Raw genomic sequence first — 20,334 nt, 5'->3', positions numbered from 1 at the left:
CAGGTGGATAAGCAGGGAGCTGGATCACAAATGGAGCAGTCTGGATTCTAACTGGCACCCATATGGGATGCTGGCACCACAGGCAGTGGTTTTACCCAGTATGCCACAGTGCTGGCTCTGACAGTGTCATTAGAAGGTTAAGAGTTCAGCCACACTCCCAACCTCTGTGGATGCTACAGAGGCTGGAGGTTAAACCTTGCCCCGGTCCATAAGTTATTCAATAGTGCCTAGGTAACAAAGCCTCTGTAAACACCAAAAAAGACAAGGCTTACAGGGCTTGCAAACAGTCGAACACATGCGGGCTTCCAGAGAGATGAACAGGAACAACACACTCATGTGCTGGGAGGTGGCGCCCAAGGCCACGGTCAGAGCTCCAGTGCTCAGGGCTCCTGTGCTCAGGATGCTTCCACGCCCAGCCCTTTGTATCTCTCCACTGGGCTCCTTATTTGTATTCTTTGGAGCAGCCTTTTTAATAAACCCGCAAACATGTTATCTCAAAGACCTCTCTCTCTGTAACTCTTCCTTTCAAATTAAATAAATAAATCTTTACAAAAAAATTGAAATATGGAATGTGATTGTGCTATGAATGGTGTCGCTAAATGAGGGAAATAAAAGAAAATGCAAACAATGAGTATTGTAGATGACTTTTTTCTTTAAAGATTAATTTACTTTGCTTGAAAGAGTTATGTACAGAGAGGAGAGACAGAGAGCGAGAGAGAGAGAGAGCAGGGTCTTCCATTCGCTGGTTCACTCCCCAAGTGGCAGCAACAGCCAGAGCTGTGCTGGTCTGAAGCCAGGAGCCAGGAGTTTCTGCCAGGCCTTCCATGTGGGTGCAGGGGCCCAAGAACTTGGGCCATCTTCTACTGCTTTCCCAGGCCATAGCAGAGAGCTGGATCGGAAGTTGAGCAGCCAGGTCTCGAACTGGCGTCCACATGGGATGTTGGCACTGCAGGTGGCGGCTTTACCAACTGTGTTACAGTGCTGGCCCTGTAGATGACTTATTTTTAAGATTTATTTTATTTGAAAGGCAGAGTGCTGGGGAAGGGGGGGCGGGGAGAGAGAGAGAGAGAGAGAGAGAGAGATCTTCCGTCTGCTGGTTCACTCCCCAAATAGCCACAATGCCCAGGAATAGGCCAGGCCAAAGCTGGGAGCCCTGTCTCCCACGTGGGTGCAGGGGCCTAAGCACTTGGGTTGTCATCCTCTGCTTTCCCAGGTGCATTAGCAGGGAGCTGGATGGGAAGTGGAGGAGCTGACACTTGCTCCTGTGCTCTGATACGGGATGCCTTTAACCTAGTGTGCCACAATGCCCTCCCCAGAGATGACTTTTTATCTAAAAATATTTCCTAGCTGTGCCCATTGAAAATCCTAGAAAAATTAATTAATGCAATAGCAAAGAAACCTGTTTAAAGGCAGAATATGGTCCCTAAGGCCAATTCCCACTAACGGAATCAGGGTTCTTAGAGAAATGGCTGAGACTAAGTTAGAGTAGGAAATGTACAAGGTGAATGTGGGGTATTTTATCATGCCCCAGTGTAAGACAGCTACCAAAGGGGCTGGCACTGAGGCGTGGTGGTTAAAGCCTCCATCTGCGACACCAGCATCCCATATGGGTGCCAGTTTATGAACCAGCTGCTCCACTGTCAATCCAGCTCTCTGCTCATGACCTGTGAAATGCAAAGGAGGATGGTCAAGTGCTTGGGCCCCTGTAACCGCGTGGGAGACCTGGTTCCTGGCTTCAGCCTGGCCCAGCACTGGCGGTTGCAGCCATCTGGGGAGTGAACCAGTGGATGGAGGACTTTTCTCTTTGTCTCTCCCTCTCTCTGTCTGTAACTCTACCTCTCAAATAAATAAAATCTTATAATAAATAAATAAAAATTCATGTGCATATATAGATATTAAAAATTAGTCATCTTTGGAAACATGTAGCGTTCTATCTTATTATTCTGAAACTAAGTAAATAAAAATTTATTTTCCTGCCTTTTCTTTCTTTTGAAGATTTATTTCATTTATTTGAAAGACATTACTGGGGCTGGCACTGTGGTGCAGCAGGTTAACACCCTGGCCTGAAGCGCTGGCATTCCATATGGGTACCAGTTTGAGACCCGGCTGCTCCACTTCCAATCCAGCTTTCTGCTTTGGCCTGGGAAAGCAGTACAAGATGGCCCAGGTCCTTGGGCTCCTGCACCCACATGGGAGCCCTGGAAGAAGCTCCTGGCTCCTGGCTTCGGATCGGCACAGCTCCTGCTGTTTTGGCAAACTGGGGAGTGAACCAGCAGATGGAAGACCTCTCTCTCTTTCTGCCTCTCCTTCTCTCTCTGTGTAACTCTGACTTTCAAATAAATAAATCTTTAAAAAAAAGTGATTCAGAAATGCCAGCACCTTAAAATTCATTAAAAAAAAAAAAGAGAGAGATTACAGAGAAACGGGGAGAGAGAGAGAGAGAGAGAGAGAGAGAGAGAGAGAGAGAGAGAGAAATCTTCCATTCACTGGTTCCCACTTTAAATGGCTGCAATGGCCAGGGCTGGACAGTCTAAGCCAGGCGCTGGGAACTCTATCCAGGTCTCCCACATGGGTGGCAGTGGCCCAAGTACTCGAGCCATCACATCACCCCCAACTTCTGGTATGCAGAGTAGTTGGGATGGGGGTGTCTCTGATTTGGGATGTGGACTTCCCAAGGGATGGCATAAACCCACTTGGCCACAATGCCTGCTCCACTGAGTTTAACCTTATTACAGAAAGAGAAGCAGACAAACAGAATGTACCCTTTGGCACAAAAGGATGTAGTCTTACCTTCTATAAAGTTTCTTGCCACGAAGAAAGTGAACATGAATCTAGTCAATCTAGATGAGCGATGTCACATTGAACTGTCCGTGATGATGCACATGTTTTGTGTGTTATCTACCACTATAGCAATTAGCCACAGGTGCCTATTGAATACATGGTTAGAGAAACTGATTTCTACATTTTAGTTTTTTTGTTTGTTTGTTTTTTTGACAGGCAGAGTGGATAGTGAGAGAGAGAGAGACAGAAAGGTCTTCCTTTTTGCCATTGGTTCACCCTCCAATGGCCGCCGCGGCCGGCGCATCTCGCTGATCTGAAGCCAGGAGCCAGGTGCTTCTCCTGGTCTCCCATGGGGTGCAGGGCCCAAGCACTTGGGCCATCCTCCACTGCACTCTGGGGCCATAGCAGAGAGCTGGCCTGGAAGAGGGGCAACCGGGATAGAATCCGGCTCCCCAACCGGGACGGAGGATTAGCCTGTTAAGCCACAGCGCCGGCCAATTTAGTTTATTTTAATTCATTTAAATTTAAAATACCATATGGAGTTAGCAGCTTCTGCATTTGACGGTGTGGCTCTTGGATCTACTAATTTATGGACAATTCAGAGGATATAGGCATGTGTTAAATGACAGTATCCATGTAATGTGTACAGCTTGCTTAGATCCCTGTTCAAGCCAATCAACTGCTAAAGACTGCAGGGAGTATTTGAACAGGATAATTAATAATATTAGCAATGATTTAAATTTTTGCTTTGTATCATAATGGCATTGTGGCTAAGTTTTAAAAAATTATCTTTTAAAAATACACACTGAAGTGTTTACAGGTGAAATGATACCTGTCTGGAATTTTCTTTAAGCAGCTGGGTGGAAGGAGAGGACGAGGACAGGCACTGTGGTATAGTGACTAAAGCTGCTGTGGCGTAGCAGGAAAAGTCACCGCCTGCAACGCTGGCATCCCATATGGGACCAGTTTGAGTCTCAGATGCTCCACTTCCAACCCAGCTCTCTGCTATGGCTGGGGAAGGCAGTAGAAGATGGCCCAAGTCCTTGGGCCTCTGCACCCACGTGGGAGACCTAGAAGAAGCTCCTGGATTGGCCCAGCTCCTGCCCCTGTGGCCATATGGGAAGTGAACCAGCAGATGGAAGACCCCTCTCTGTCTCTGCCTTTATCTCTAACTCTGCCTTTCAAATAAATAAATAAATAAATAAATAGTTTTTTTTTTTTAAAAAAAAAGGAGAGGAAGTTGCGTGGAAGGGTGTGTGTGTGTGTGTGTGTGTGTGTATAAATAATTATAATACATAAGAAGCAAGATTGGCCACATAATTATTGAAGCTGAGTGGTGGAAATATGGGTGTTCCTCATGGATCCTATTTTGTTCAGATTTGAACATTTTCTACTGTAAAATGGGTTTTAAAATGAAGAATTAAAAGAGAAGCTGGGATTTAAGAAGAATGCATCCAACGCGATACCATGCAAGCCCTAAAAAGAGTACAGTGAGGAAAAGAAGGAGTCCCATGGGCCCCTGTGTGTGATGTCACGGCAAGATAACTAAGCCACAATGGGGGGGGGTCACCGAGATCAGCTGCTCAGTGGTTCTTGTCTTCAGACTTGAGACAGTAAGCCTGCTAGCCAAGCACCTCTGCAAACAACTGAGCCCAGTGTGCACTGAGACTGGAGTTTTTATCGATGTGGGTGTGGGCCCTTTGTTTCTCCTACCCCACATCTACTCAGGGGTATTGCTGGGTGGAGGGCTGAGCATGGAATCCCTCCCAGAACATAACAGTCACTAAGCTGCCCCAAAGGAGAGGAGTAGGACCCACCCAAGCACGCTATTGACCCATTGCAAGACTTTCGATATGTAAATGTTGGTTTGTTTCCAAGGCCTGCATCCTTGTGCCATCACTAAATATTCCCACTTTCAAAAAATTCCCATTTTCTTAGACCCCTGGCACACAGATAGGCTAATGTCTACCAAGCTACGTTAATAAAGTTGGAGGACACTGGATAAAATATGATCTTACTTAAACAACAAAAGAAGTATTTCTAAGTGTATGTACATATATTTCTAAGTACCTGTCCTTTTACTGTTCAAGTCCATTTCTTAGGCTATATTCTATGAAACTACTTTCAGATATCCATAAAAATATAAGAACAAAGATGTTTACCAAAATAGTATTTGTAGTAAAATTAGGTAGAAAATGTGTCTATCAATGGAGGAACAAATAAATTATAACATACCTACATTATACTACCATGGACAAACATCTATCCAAAACATTTTTTTTATGTTTACTTATTTACTTGAAAGTCAGAGTTAGAGAGAGAGAGAGAGAGAGAGAGAGAGAGAGGTCTTCCATCCGCTGGTTCATTCCCCAAATGGCTGCAACGCTTGGGGTGGCCCAGGCAAAGCCAGGAGCCAGGAGCTTCTTCCCCGTCTCCCTAGTGGGTGCGGGGGCCCAAGGACTTGGGACACTAGGCCATTACCAGGGAGCTGGATGAAGTGGAGCAGCCGGGACTCAAACCGGCGCCACCATCACAGTACTTCCTAATTCGATATATTGGAGTAAAAAAAAAGCCCAGCGCTCAGGGCCTGTGAGGTCTCGCGTGTTTGTCAAGTAGTTTAAAATGCTAATTCCCAGGCTGCCTTCCAAAGAGTCGAGCTAAGGCTCATGCATTTAATACGAGCCGGGCGTTTCCTTTCACCGGGAAGGTCACAGGTTAGAAGTGCACATCCTCAGAGGCTGCACGGGCGGGGGCGGCTGACTCGGCCCCCGTTTGGCCCCAAACTGCCATAAAGATGAGGACTTTGTTGACTTTCCCTCAGAAAGGGCCGATTTACAACAACACAGAGTCCTGTAAGTCTGGCCAATAAAGAATAAAAGCCGTCGTCCACTCTCTCCCTCTCTGGCACCTGAAACTAGCTGTGGGGGAGCCATTAGCTCCGCGCCCAGGCTTCCGGGCAGGTCAAAATCCCGCGCTGATTATGCCATCTTGGAGGCTTGCGGGACACGAGGGGATGGAGGAAGGAGAAAGGAGCTGCTTTCTGGCCTATTCCCGACTGCCTGAGCCTCCACATCCAGCCCAGCGAAGGCCGTGTCGCCATCTTGCAGGGTGGGCTGCGCAGACTCTTGGCGCGAAGCCTACGCGCTGGAACCGGAGAGGACGTGGAACGGCCGGAGGTGGGGAGCGCGCGCCGCAAGGGGAAAGCGCGCCTGCGCATCGGCGGCGGCGGCAGAGGGGTGGGGCTGGGGTACGAGTGCGCGTGCCCGGTGTGAGCCCGCGAAGTACCTGGAAGAGGTGGGGGGAGAGGTGGAGACGAGTGTGCTGAAGAGCGCTTGCGCAGCAGCACGACTGTACTGCGAGAAGGAGCTGAAGAGCACGCGCGCGGAGGCGGGACTTGGAAAGCTATCGCGAGATTTCTGGTGGCTATATATACGAGCGGGGAGCCCGCGTCCTTTCCCTGGCGTGATTCCGTCCTGCGCGGCTGTTCTTTGCAGCAGTGGGCGTCTAATCTCCGTCCGCTTTCTCTCCCACCCAAGTTCGTCCCTCCGCCTCATGGAAGATTCGATGGACATGGACATGAGCCCCCTGAGGCCCCAGAACTATCTCTTCGGTAACTATTGTGGGGGTTGAAGCGAGGCCGAGCAGGGCCTGGTGGTGGCTTTAAGGGTGGGGGGGAGGGGACGGCGGGAATCTGAGGCCCGGGCTGTTGGAAAAAGGCAGGGAGACTGGAGGCCGGAGAGAATGGGGAGCGGACCGCAGGCTTCCTGGTGCCGAGCGGGGTGGGAGCTGGGAGCAGAGAGTGAGCCGCGTGTAAGGGGTGGGGAGGAGGAGCGGCGGCCCCCGGCCTGGGGCGTGAGCGGGCCAGGGCCCGAGGCCGTCTGAAGGTTCGGCGTTGCCTGGGCTGCGAAGTAGGATTCCAGGCGTGATTTTTTTGTACCGCAATGTGTAAGTCGGCAGGCTTGTTTCTAGGCCATGTTACAGGAGGCTGGGGGGGGGGGTGCATGGAGGGGCGTGGAAGTCCCTGCTGGAGGAGGGGGTGGGTGCAGCCTGGCGTCCTCATCCAGAGTTCCGGGCCCGGAGACAGCTCGGGGGCCTCGGCCAGTGAACCGGGGAGGGGATGTGCGGCGGGGCTTGAGGAGGCCGCGACCGCCCGGAGCACGTGGTTGCCACGTGGTTGGGGGAAGGGAGGGGGTGTGGGCTGTACATCCGGGGCTCTGGCATCTTGTCACACACACCCCCCCAAAGCCAAGGGTCCTGTGGCTGCTTTGAGACTGTTGGGCGGGAAGTGATAGGTGTAGTGGCGGATTGAGCTAGGATTCTGGAAGTCTTTGTCCAGCATCAACTGTACGGTAATTGGCCTTTTTAGAGCCCTCTTTCTGACTCAGCTGGGAGACGGACCTAACCCACAAAACAGCTCTGATGCTCAGAGAAGTAATTGCGTTAAGGTTGCGCTTAAAAACCAGATTTAAACCAAATCCTTGAATGCAGAGCCAGTGCTTCAGAAGTGAGGCTTATTTTTTTTCCAGGAAGGGTGTAGCGGAGGTAGTCCAGCATGGATTTTGTTATGGTCACAAACGTTCTCGGGTTGTAACCAGAGATTGGGAACCACAGCAATCCCCGTCCCCGCCAACTCACACTGTACTATGTATGCATAGTTTTAAGGAATTACAGTAAAACTTAATTCTGGGAACCTTTTTTTGGTTAGACATGGAAATAGGTGTTAATCCTACCCCTAGTTTATTTTACAAACCATATTGAGGTTTGTTAATTATCACTAGCATGCTTAAGCATCTATCGTGAATGGGAGTGAAGTGTAACCATGTAAATTTTTATTCTGGCAATAATTAGAACGGTTTCCCGATGGAGTGGGAGTAGATAATGTGCATGGTAGTGCACCTTAAGACTTTATTCTTAGCCATTTTTAGAGGTTTTGGATGGTTTTATAAACAAAAATTCTTTTTTTGGCCCTTTATTTTGGAAGTGTCCTTGATTGTGTCTGTTGCCTCTATTTCTAATGTGTGTCACTTTGTCTGGAATATTGACCCATATAACAAGTTTTGATTCTTTTATGTTGGTACTTTTCTCTGTAGATACAAGCTGTTCATCTGAGAAACCATTCTCATTTCTAATTTTCCACTATTGGGAATTTAGATGGATAATTCCAGTTTTTTAAATGGTCGGGAATTAACTATTATATGTTAGGCTTCATTATTGATACCTTCCTGTTGATAAGATCGTGGAACCTATTTCTGTCTGCAGAAGTAATAGTGCGTGTCTCAGTGTATTGAGAAATAATGTAATGAAAATGCAACTAATACAGACTTGTAAGGACCTTAAATGATTTTTAAAAATGAATGTTGAGGAAACCAGGAAGAGACTATCTTCCTACTCTGTGTAGCTAAAATAGAGGAAAACTATACTTAAAAGGTTAACTTTCAGTGTTTTCTGCTTGTTAGAATTGCTTTTTTCTTTTACAGGTTGTGAACTAAAGGCTGACAAAGATTATCACTTTAAAGTGGACAATGATGAAAATGAGCACCAGTTATCTTTAAGAACGGTACTTAAGCTTTTAAAATAAACCTTTCTTGATTTCAACAATTGTACCCTATTTCTCTGCTTATAAGAGTATTTTTATGATTGGATATTGTATATACCTCATCAGTAAACTTGATTAAAAAGCTGGGCATGTTCACTGCTTACCTGGCAATCTGGTAAAGTCAAGTCACCATTTATTATCTTGCTTCAATTGAATTATGAAAGTTTTCTAGAGTAGTGGAATCTGTCTGCCAGACGAACCTACTCAGCTTTGTAGTGGGTGCTTAATAGGTATTCTGTATAATTTGTGTGCATTTTTAAGATTTCGGAGGCAGGATTGTAAAACAGTTGGAACTTAAAGTTTAAAAACTGTTCACAGGTCAGTTTAGGCGCTGGTGCCAAGGATGAACTGCACATTGTTGAAGCAGAGGCAATGAATTACGAAGGCAGCCCAATTAAAGTCACACTGGCAACGTTGAAAATGTCTGTACAGCCAACGGTAAGGGTGCTTGGATTTGGGATTTTATGTCAGAATTTAGTTGTTTTTTAAGGCAGGTATTGTTTAGGTTACTACAAGCAGTAGTAGAAAAATTTTTTAAAGATTATTTGAAAGTCAGTTACAGATAGGCAAAGAGAGGTCTTCCAATGCTGGTTCACTCCCCAAGTGGTCACAATGGCTGGAGGTGGGCCAATTGAAGCCAGGAGCTTCCTGCAGGTGTCCCCTGCTTTCCCAGGCCATTTCCAGGCCAGAAATCTGGGTCCGAAGTGGAGCAGCTAGGACTCGAGCCGGTGCCCATACAGGATGCTGGCAATACAGGCAGCGGCTTCATCCACTTTGCCACGGTGCTGGCCCTAGAAAGTGGAATTTTATTTGGTGCTTCTTTATCCCATTGGTCATAGCTACATGTTTCTATCACTGGAGTTGAATGGTCAGCTGTTAAAAAGAGGATTCTGCTGTTAAATAGAGGGGGATACAGACTCACTGGTTTATTTTGGTGTGTGGATTTGCCTGTAATGCTGTTCTTAAATCTCCATTTTAGGTTTCCCTTGGGGGCTTTGAAATAACACCACCTGTGGTCTTAAGGTTGAAGTGTGGTTCAGGGCCTGTGCATATTAGCGGACAGCACTTAGTAGGTATGTTCTTTTCATATACTGCATTGTACTATATAGTCTCCTGCAGTTGCTTGGCTTCCAGTTTGAACTTAAACCAGGCTTGGTTATACTATTACTGTTTTTAGTGAGTTCCAATGAGAACCTTAAATTATGACAGTAAGGGCATGTTTAACAGTGAGCAATAGCTCCAACAAAATCCTTTAAAAAATTCTGTTCCCATTTGCTGTCCTTTTGTTGGATTTTTAAATGTCCACCATTTTATAGTATTAATCTTTATTTTTCCTGAATGATTCTTGTTTGAATTTTAAAATGTCTAATTTTATTTTAGCTGTGGAGGAAGATGCAGAGTCAGAAGATGAAGAGGAAGAGGATGTGAAGCTATTAAGTATATCTGGAAAACGATCTGCCCCTGGAGGTGGCAGCAAGGTACCACAGGTAGAGATGTCATTTCACTGCAGATTTTGTGTTACAGCCTTTGGTTAGGTGGTAACAGTCAGCATTTGCTCATAAGTATATTTTCCTTTTAAGAAAAAAGTAAAGCTTGCCGCTGAAGATGATGATGAAGATGACGACGACGACGATGATGATGATGAAGAGTGAGTAGCATGCTTTTAGAAACTTGAAGTGGTTATGTGCATGGGTGGTAATTTTATGGAAATCATTTACCGAAGTTATTCTGTGCAGTAGTTCACAATTAAAGGGAATCATGTGGTCAGTGGTTGTCAGCAAAAATGTTGGGACTGAGTCTTTAAAATGCTGCTGTGCATTGTGGCTTTTCCTAAGAGGAGAGCATGCAGCATTGGTAGGAATGGGAAATGGGAAGTATGAAAGGGATGTGATGCCCTAACTAGAGTTAGATTGATGAGTATGGTAATTTCAAGTTACCTTTGCATTGGTTTATAAGTGAGTGTTGAGTTGTGTATCTGAGATTCAGGAGAAATGAAAATATCCTCTAGGAAAACTTAATTTTGGGGCTTTGGTAGATTTTTTTTTTAAACATCTAATTTAAGAGGTAGAGTTACAGAGAAAGGAGAGACAGAATCCTTCCATCTATTGGCTTACTCCCCAAATGGGCCAAACCAAAGCAATGAGCCCAGGAGCTTCTTGGACCTCCCATGTGGGTTTGGGAGCCCAAGCAATTGGGCCATCTTCCACTGCTTTCCCAGGCCATAAGCAGAGAGTGAATTAGAAGAGGAGCAGCTGGGACATAAATTGGCACACTTAGGGATGCTGGCACCACAGATGGAGGCTTAGCCTGCTGTGCTACAGTGTCAGGCCCATTTTTAAAATGTAACCATTGTAATTAATTGTTCCTTTGTGTGTATAAGTAGATAATGCTTAGGGAGAAAGTAAAGTATAGGTGGTCCAAATCGGCACCTTTTCAAATTGAGGAGAGGGGAGTCAAGCATGTGTGCTAAGGGACATCATGGATGCCTCAAGGGGACTGAGGGTTAAGAAAGCCTGGCATGGATGATGGTTAAGATGTGAAAAGATGGAATAGCCAATTGGCAGTAGACTTTGAACAAAGAACAAGGTGAAAGGGAAATCAGAGATCTTCTTGAGGATGGAAAGGGTATGGCATAGCTTAGTTGAAATTTATATGTAAATACGTGGCTCTTTCAATTTTGCATGAATACTGTGGTCTTCCCTATCTGGATTCTGTACTAGTATTGTTGGACAGTGTCTTCTGTACTGAACACAGACTTGATATTCTCATCATTTGAGTTAGGTGTAAGAAGTAACTTATGCCTGTGCGGCGGCTCAATAGGCTAATCCTCCACCTAGCTGCACCGGCACATCAGGTTCTAGTCCCTGTCAGGGCGCCAGATTCTGTCCCGGTTGCCCCTCTTCCAGGCCAGCTCTCTGCTGTGGCCAGGGAGTGCAGTGGAGGATGGCCCAAGTGCTTGGGCCCTGCACACCATGGGAGACCAGGAGAAGCACCTGGCTCCTGGCTTCAGATCAGCGTGGTGCGCCGGCCGCAGCGGCCATTGGAGAGTGAACCAATGGCAAAGGAAGACCTTTCTCTCTGTCTCTCTCACTGTCCACTCTGCCTGTCCAAAAAAAACCAAAAAAACTTAGAGGTGATTTGGAGGATATGTATGTGTATATGTATGCGGACACTCTTAAGTGATTTAAATATCCCTAGATTGTGGAATACTTGGGTCCTGGAATCAACACCCTGTGCAGCTATCACCTAAAAACAATTTTCTGTTTTTACATTTATTTGAAAGAGTTAAGGAGAGGAAGAAACATATCTTCCATCCACTGATTTGCTCCCAAGTGGCTACAGCAGTCAGGGTGAAGCCTAGCCAAGAGCCAGGAGCATCAATGGGTGGGAAGTATCTAGAACTTGGCCTTTTGAAGCTTTTTTTTAAAGACAGATGCTTTTCTGTCTTAAACCAATTTATTTTTTAAAACGATTTATTTATTTGAAAGGCAGAGCTAGAGAGGCAGAGTCTTCCATCTGTTAACTACCCAAGTTGCTGCAACAGCTGGAACCTTGCTCTTAGGAACCAGGAACTTCTTCTGGATCTCCCATGAAGGCACAGAGGCCCAAAGACTTAGGCCATCTTCTGCTTTTCCAGGCCACAGAGGAGAGCTGGATGTGAAGTGGAACAGTTAAGTCTTGAACTAGAGCCCATATGGGGTGCTGGCACTGCAGGTGGTGGCTTAACCCACTACACCACATCACCAGCTCCTTGAACCTTTTCTTAGGCCATTATCAGGAAGCTGTATCTGACGTGGAGTAGATGTGACACCACTTCACTAGCTGCACAAATCAGTTTTAAAATGCTGCAACCAAGGGAGCGGGAGATGGGAGGGGTGCGAGTAGGAGGGAAATTATGGGGGGGAAGCCAATGTAATCCATAAACTGTACTTTGGAAATTTATATTTACTAAATAAAAAATTGCTGCAACCAAAAAAATCATTTCCCTTAGCTGTGACTCCTCATGTTCCTCAAGGAATGAACTTGGTCTTTATATTTGTAGATTTGCCTATTCTAGGTGTTTCAGGTGAATGGGGACTGGAGGTTAACTCTTAGAGGAACTGCCAGGCTTTTTTTCCCAAAGTGCCTGAATGATTCCTGCCCGTAGCGGGTGTATGAGGATTCTGATGTCTTCACTTCCCCCCAGCACTTAGTTACATTACATACCTACCCCACTGGTGTGTGTATATATAGTATCATTTTTTTTTTGTGGTTTGGATTTGCATTTCCATGGTGACTGGTGATGGGCATGTTGTATTTTATTGACCATTTGTGTATTTTTGGAGAAAAATGATGGTCAGATCCCTTGCTCCTTTAAAAATTGCTAGAATTCTTTATATTCTGGAAACAAGTATCTTAGGTAATTTGCAAATACTTTCTGCCATTTTTAGTTATCTTTCACTAACTTGGTGGTAGCCTTTGCATAAAAATTCATTTTCATGAAATCCAGAATTCTTGCTTTGCTTTTGTTAAATCTAAGACACCGTTGCCACATCTGAGGTCATGAAAATATACTAGTAGCTTCAGCATTCATTTAGGTCTTAGATTACTGTTTGAATCACAAGTGAGAACCCTATGTGATTCTAGAACAGATTTTTCCAAGGAAGTCAGCATTGTAGGGATTCTGTTAAATATTTGGAGTATTGTCGTTAGATTTAAGTCTTTAGTTGTTTTTTTTTTTTTTTTTTTAAGGTTTATTTGAAAGAGTTACACAGAAAGAGAGAGGTACAGAGAGCTTCCAACCACTGGTTCACTTCCCAGATGGCCACAGTGGTTGGAGCTGGGCTGATCCAAAGCCAGGAGCCAGGAGCTTCTGGGTCTCCCATGGTTCAGGGGCCCAAGGATGTGGGCCATCCACTACTGCTTTCCCAGGCCAAAGCAGAGAGCTGGATCAGAAATTGAGCAGTCAGGACTCAAACCAGCGCCTGTATGAGATGCCGGCACAGCAGACAGAAGTTTTATCCACTATGCCACAGTGCTGGCCCCTAGCTATTTTAACATGTCCTCAAGATTCATCCCTCTTGCAGCATGGGACAGGGTTTCCTTAAGACTGAATAGTATTCCATTGTATGTTTACAAATTTTCTTAATCTATTCAGCCATTTGGACATTTGGTTGGCTATTCTGAAAAGTGTTAACAATTAACATGAGTGAACAAGTATGTCTTAGAGAATACATTCAGTTCTTTTGTTAGCTTTCCCCCAAATTTTGGAAGTTCTTAAATGTTTTGCCTTATTTCATTTCTAGTGATGATGATGATGATTTTGATGATGAGGAAACTGAAGAAAAAGCTCCAGTGAAGAAAGTAAGTCAGTACAGTGCTATAAGGTTGTCAAAAATGACAGCTTACCTGTTGTAGTGCATGGAAGGAGAATATGGCCTTGTACTGAAAACATTGAAAGTGGGGAATGAGCTTCATGGCCTTTTCCCACACTTTGTTAGCCTTTTGTAACCTTTTGACAAAATGCTGCATTTATGGGCTTTGGCACAGTTTATTTAAACTGATAGATTTTGTTGTGGGATCTCTGATTAAGACTGCTTTCCATTTTCAGTCTATACGAGATACCCCAGCCAAAAATGCACAGAAATCAAACCAGAATGGGAAAGACTCAAAACCATCAACACCAAGATCAAAAGTAAGTGGATAAATGTACACAGTCAAGAGGGAAGAAATTCAAATTAGTGTCTTAAAGATATGCTTGTTGTTCATTGTTCATTCCACATACCGGAGAGGAGGCTCCTAGGATTCCTGTGGTGTGTGGAGAGGGTTGGAGCCACCATAGCTTTTTGTTACATAAATGGTTTCTTATAAGGAGTATGGATTTTTTTTAAGATTTGAGAGGTAGAGTTGCAAACAGGAGAGAGAGAGAGGTGTCTTCCATCTGCTAGTTCATTCCCCAAATAGCTGCAATAGTTGGAGCTGGGTTGATAGGAAGCCAGGAGCTTCCAGGTGCCCCATGCAGGTGCAGTGGCCCAAACACTTGGGCCATCTTCCATTAAGCCATAGCAGAGAGCAGGGTTGGAAAAGGAGCAGCCAGGATACCAGCCGATGCCGCAGATGGAGGCTTAGCCCACTGTGCCATAGTGCCAGCCCTAGGAGTATTCATTATTGAAAGTACATATATTGGCACAGAGCAGAGGTTCTGAGCCCTGTCTACATGTTGGTATCCAGTAGAGCTAGAAGCCACCGTCTGCCTTTGGAAGTTGAATTCTCTGGGGTGAATACCAGGCATCTAGCTATTGATTTCATTTTTTTGAACTAAATAAATGCAAAGTGCATGTTATATATGGAAACAACTCTGGGTTGTATGCTTGCTGTTGTAATAGAGGGGACTGTAAGGAGACTATTATTAATAATGTTATATATATTAATGAACTTTTGGGAATTCAACTTTTTCCCCAGGGTCAAGAATCCTTCAAAAAACAGGAAAAAACTCCTAAAACACCAAAAGGACCTACTTCCGTAGAAGACATTAAAGCAAAAATGCAAGCAAGTATAGAAAAAGTGAGTAAACTAGCTGGTTCTATCCCCCCTCAAACAACCTTTCTGGGTTTTGGGTAAACTAAACGTTACAATTTTTTAGCCTTTTAATGTACTTAATCTGTTTCATGATGATGTGAATTTTTCAAGAAAAAGGATTATTAAAATAGAACTAGTTAGCTATATTCATTTATAAGCTTGTCTGGTGATTTTTTTCTTCATAAGTGAAATTAAATGTGCTAAATTTAACATTCTAAAGAAAATAAGCACATTGGTTGCAAGATAAATTCTGACTTTAGATGTTAAAATGACACAGATAAGAAAAATATTTCTGCTCTCTGGTTGTTGTATCCCTTTTAGAACCAGCAGAGGGCGTGTGAATCTTCAGTTGATTTGCAAATGGCTAGAAAAGTAGGAAATTCTGTGTTAGTCCTGCTTGGCATTATTGTGAATAAAACTCAACATTTTCTGGCAAACTGAGTCAGTTCTCTTTGCCCTTTACGGCAAGGCATTCCTCAACCAATACATACTATATAATTGTGAATTTGTGAGTGACCAATATGCTTACATTTAGTCTCCTTGTCTGTGGAAACCTGTGAGGAGAGGGTCAGCTCTTGCCCTACTACCTACACAATTTGAGATTAAAACAGTGAACTCAGGACATGCGTGTAGAGTATGGAATAATGGGTTCACATGTTTTTGAATTGCATTTCATAGCATTAGTTTTATGAATAATAACTGTAAGAGTCCAGTTTCTGGGAATGTTGTCCCTTGCATACGGTGCTAAAATGACATTTTGAGAAGTCCCTCCTCTCAGTTTTAATGCGGTCCTATCTCCTTGGTTTAATTGCAGGAGAATTGAACAGTCCTGCTGGGCACTACTGGTAAATTAAGCCCAAAGATTGGGAGAGGAAAAGGAGAAACAAATATAGTCCATACAGAGTATCATCAACACTCGAGACTGAAGTCTTCTATTTTAATCTCAATCCCCTTTCCTGATATGCCATCCCTCCTCCCTTCCAGGCTTGAAGCAATCTCCTTTAGCACTTTGCTGTGACTGCTGTGATTCAGTGAAACCTTGGACATTGCTTTCTATTACATGTGCATATTCCTCATCTCTTTAACCATTTGTTAATTACTTTTGTATTTCCTTAGCTGTTTAATAAATTTGAATGATAAAATAAGAATGTATGTGACAATAATTTAAAAATGATTACAGTGAGGTTTATTTTCTGGGTGATAGGCCTGGTCTGTTTGGCAATTGGGAACCTTCTTAGTCTTTTAAATGCATGAAGGGTGGTATTTAGGATACCAGAAAAGCCAGTTAAAATTCAAAATAGGAAACAAGTGGTAAATTTAAGTATGAACAGTTAAAGGTGTTTGCGGTACTTGCAGTGTCTCAAATTTTGGTGATACAAGTATTGCTAACACTTTCTTGACTACAGCCAAAATTTGAAGGAAATGACAAATTTTAGTTACAAATTAGTGATGTTATTAGGATTTCACCATTCAACTTCTCATTGCCGAAATTGATGCCCAGGTTATTGTGCTGGACCTAAGTTCTTGGTGAATATTAAATGTTACGTTACGCAGTTTGGGTCACTTGTGATGTAGTTCTCAAAGGGGAATGTGTGCTTTTATTTGGTTCTGGGTGGTAGAAGGTGGTTGCTTGTTTGTACACCTGTAGAACCTCAAGTGCAGCCTATGTTTATTCCTAGCGTGACTACCTGGCAAGATTTGGATCTTCGAAGGCGTCTGTAGAGGGGACTGCCTTGAAAGTCTGTGCTGCCCACTATGTGTTCTAGACCTAAAAGCTGCTCCGTGAAGTTAAAGGGATAAGGAATAAACTGATCCATGTAATAGCATGCAGATCTTCCTAACAGTTGCTTTGTTAGACAACATGTTTCTCTACTTATCCTTAATCTTCTTTCTCAATAGGGTGGTTCTCTTCCCAAAGTGGAAGCCAAATTCATCAATTATGTGAAGAATTGCTTCCGGATGACTGACCAGGAGGTAACTGCATTTTCTGCATTGTGACTCAATCCAAACTTGGATGATTTATAAGATTCCCCTTTTGTTCCTTTAGTCTCTTAACTGTTGGCTCCTTTTGAAAGGCTCCTGACCACAGACAATACGTCAGATTAAGTAACATGGAAACTCTTAACTGAGTTGGCAGAGGCTGGGAAGATAACATTTTTCTCAGCTTTTTAAATAGTGGGTAAATTACGTCTTGATTACTGAGCCCAGTTTTACTTCTGGTGTTGTCTTGGCTAAGGAAACAAGCTGTGGTTTTCCTTGTTGCTCTGTCTGGAGCAGTCTGCTCTTGGCTCTGTTGGGAGTTGAAGACAATTTTGCTAAAATCAACCTAAAGGATAAAATCCAGAGAGCAAGAAGCCAAATTGTACTTGCTATATGAGTTCTTCGAGCAGTTTCTAGAAAAATGGAATTGAATATAAACTTGTGCCAGTCAATGCATTTTTTTTTCTCCAAAATTTGCACTTACCTAGATCTTTGAATCCCTCGTGGATTACCTTGAGTTAATTCTGTAATTTATTGAAAGGCAAAAATCTTCCATCCGCAGGTTAGTACCCGAATCCCTGCAATAGCTGAGGCTGGCCAGATAGAGGCTGGACTTCCCCTCCTGGTTTCCTAGGGCACTTATTAGCAGGAAGTTGGAATCAGAAGCAGTTAGTGACCCAGAGGTTGTCCAGTGTTAAACACAGGTGTCCCAAGTGGTGTCTTAAACTTTGCCCCTGATTTTTACAGTTGTATCAGTGTTTTATTAGTAGGCTTAATTTATTCCTTACTCTTGAGTGCTCCCAACTCCAGCTTCCTACAAATGTAGATCCTGGGAGGCAGTGGTGACAGCTCCTGTCACCCACTTGGGACCTATGCTGCTTTCATAGCCACTGGCCTTTGCAAGCATTTAGAGACTGAACAGTTTCAAATTTCATCTTTCTAGATATTGGAACCTTTTGGTAGGCTACTCTTCAGGCATTCCAAATCTAAGACTCTGAAATCCAAAGTTCCGTGAATGGTCAGTGCTCAAAGCTATGGATTTTGTAGCAGTTGAGATTTCAGATAAGAGATGCTCAGCTTGTAGAGATTTACCATCTCTAAATTAATTGCTTTTCTGGCATGATTAGAGACACAGGTAACATACAGCTCCTTGCTTGTGCAATATTTTTCTCAAAAGACTTGTAAGGCTTTGGCAGCTAAAATCTCTTCCAGATGGGACTTAAGAAACAAAAGCACATGCTTGCAAAAACTCTTACTAAAAAAGAATTAATCAAAAATTGTGTTACTTTTGTGTAGAAATTACAAATAGTTTTGTTGAACTTGTATGTAAAGATGCAAACTATTGCAGAATTGAAGCAAAGTGATCTGCAGAAGGTGCTGGGCTGTCCTGCCCCATAGCCTACTGAATGCTGATCAGACAGCATCTGCTTGTGTAGAGCAAATGACAGCCTTCATATTGTTTGAAGTTAATGATTAGGAGACATTTGTGTTGTTTGCCATTTAATGTTCTTCAGTCTTTTTGCATTGTGGTATAGCAGGTAAAGCTACTGCCTGCAGTACCAGTATCCCATGGGTGCCTGTTGGAGTCTGGGTTGCTCCACTTCCCATCCAGCTCCCTGCCAGTGGCCTGGGAAAGCAGCCGAGGACAGCCCAAGTGCTTAGGCCTGCGCACTCCTGTGGGAGACAGATGAAGCTCCTGGTTTTGGCCTGTCCCTGCCTTGGCCTTGGCAGTCATTTGGGGAGTTAACCAACAGATGGAAGATATCTCTTTGCCTTTCAAATAAAGTAAAATTAATAAATTTAAAGCTTAAGTGGAGAACTATGTATGATGAAGATAGTACTTTGAAATGGTTATCTTTTGAAGGATTTGATTTAGTAAATACCAGCTTGAGAACAAGTAGGAGCATATGTTAAAGGAAATAGGAATTGAGTGGTTTTTACTTTTCAAGTAAATGATACTTCTAAATCAGGAATATGAAATGGTAGTGAATTATGGAAAAATGTGGGAAGTTGTGTTCCGTGCTTACCAGCTCGATACAAAGAGCAAGTCTGAGTAGTTAATGTCGGCATATCTGTATTATGTGAGTGCTGACGCTGAGCATGTTCTCATTGACTGCTTAGTGGACAATTGAAGAAAGTAATTTCCATAAAGCAGGGGACTGTTGAAATTCCCATCAAGGGGGTAAAATTAGTGATGTGTTTTATAGGTAAATCATCCTCCCCAGATAAACAGCAGCTAAATGAATAAATTCAATTCTGTCCTGAGTTTTTATTTGGTTGATTAGCAATCCCACAGCTGATCTGCAGGCTGATGAGAAGTTTGAGGCAGTGTTGTCTAAACTGATCTCGGTCTTTTCCTCAGCTGGATGGCCACACTGGTCAAATACATTTGTTAATGTAGGAATCTTGGGATTCTGTGTCTGAATTGGTATATTTGAAAGTTGGTTTGAATATAAATTTGTTCAGTATTAGTTCTTAATTATCTGGAGTGTGAATGCCTTTTGTGGTAGAATGAAAAATAGATGTTGAACAGTGCAGAGAGACGTGGTTTAATTTATTGATGTCTGTGAAATACTGTGGTTCTTTAACCACATTTCTTTTTATTTTTTCCAGGCTATTCAAGATCTTTGGCAGTGGAGGAAGTCTCTTTAAGAAAATAGTTTAAACAGTTTGTTAAAATTTTCCGTCTTATTTCATTTCTGTAATAGTTGATATCTGGCTGTCCTTTTTATAATGCAGAGTGAGAACTTTCCCTACCGTGTTTGATAAATGTTGTCCAGGTTCCATTGCCAAGAATGTGTTGTCCAAAATGCCTGTTTAGTTTTTAAAGAAGGAACTCCACCCTTTGCTTGGTTTTAAGTATGTATGGAATGTTATGATAGGACACAGTAGTAGCAGTGGTCAGACGTGGAAATGGTGGGGAGACAAATATACATGTGAAATAAACTCAGTATTTTAATAAAGTAGAACTGTTACTCTTTCTATTTACTTATTTAACCTTTTGTATGTAGATAAGGTTGATAGTATCCTGAAATCCCATGTTGAAAGTCCCTGCCCCTCCAAATAGTCTCTGGAGTTAACCAATTTTTTTGTGACAAGTTAGTGCTCACAGTCCCACCTCAGGACAGTAGTCAACAATTACAGCTATGAAAACACGTTTCCAGATGTCATTCTGCCTGTGCTTACCTTATTCCAACTCCCAATGGAAATTGGCATGTTGAAACAGCCTGGTGAACTTCTTCCCAACCTATAGTCCTTCACCTAATGTTGAGATAAGAAAGCTGTTTGTCCAGGAATGACACTTCACGCTGATTACACCATTTTTGAGTTAGAAATACTGTTGTGATTCCTATGCTTCCTGTCGTTTATCTTGATAGTTCTAAAAAGTACATGTGAGAAGTATTTTGACTGCTTAAAAT

The 20,334-nt window shown here is 43.4% G+C and overlaps 1 protein-coding gene across 1 annotated transcript; it reads left to right on the top strand.

The window, feature by feature from the left end:
• Positions 1 to 6,225: 6,225 nt before the first annotated feature.
• On the top strand, positions 6,226 to 19,899 carry NPM1 (nucleophosmin 1). Its single transcript, XM_062188696.1, has 11 exons — positions 6,226 to 6,391; positions 8,259 to 8,338; positions 8,696 to 8,815; positions 9,357 to 9,450; positions 9,758 to 9,864; positions 9,958 to 10,025; positions 13,663 to 13,720; positions 13,968 to 14,051; positions 14,819 to 14,920; positions 16,835 to 16,909; positions 19,529 to 19,899. Exons 1-11 carry the CDS (start codon positions 6,334 to 6,336, stop codon positions 19,565 to 19,567), a joined length of 885 nt encoding a protein of 294 aa, XP_062044680.1. The 5' UTR covers positions 6,226 to 6,333; the 3' UTR covers positions 19,568 to 19,899.
• The last annotated feature ends 435 nt before the right edge of the window (positions 19,900 to 20,334 follow it).

Source organism: Lepus europaeus, chromosome 4, assembly GCF_033115175.1.
Source record: "Lepus europaeus isolate LE1 chromosome 4, mLepTim1.pri, whole genome shotgun sequence".
Taxonomy (NCBI): Eukaryota; Metazoa; Chordata; class Mammalia; order Lagomorpha; family Leporidae; genus Lepus; species Lepus europaeus.
Note: the sequence above shows the minus strand (reverse complement) of the source record. Positions and strands in the feature narration are given on the sequence as shown.

Excerpts from the sequence above, each read along its gene's own strand:
- NPM1 (XM_062188696.1), top strand. The coding sequence starts at position 6,334 with ATGGAAGATTCGATGGACATGGACATGAGCCCCCTGAGGCCCCAGAAC. Across the intron at positions 9,451-9,757 it reads TAGCGGACAGCACTTAGTAG|CTGTGGAGGAAGATGCAGAG; the intron begins GTATGTTCTTTT and ends ATTTTATTTTAG. Across the intron at positions 16,910-19,528 it reads TCCGGATGACTGACCAGGAG|GCTATTCAAGATCTTTGGCA; the intron begins GTAACTGCATTT and ends TATTTTTTCCAG.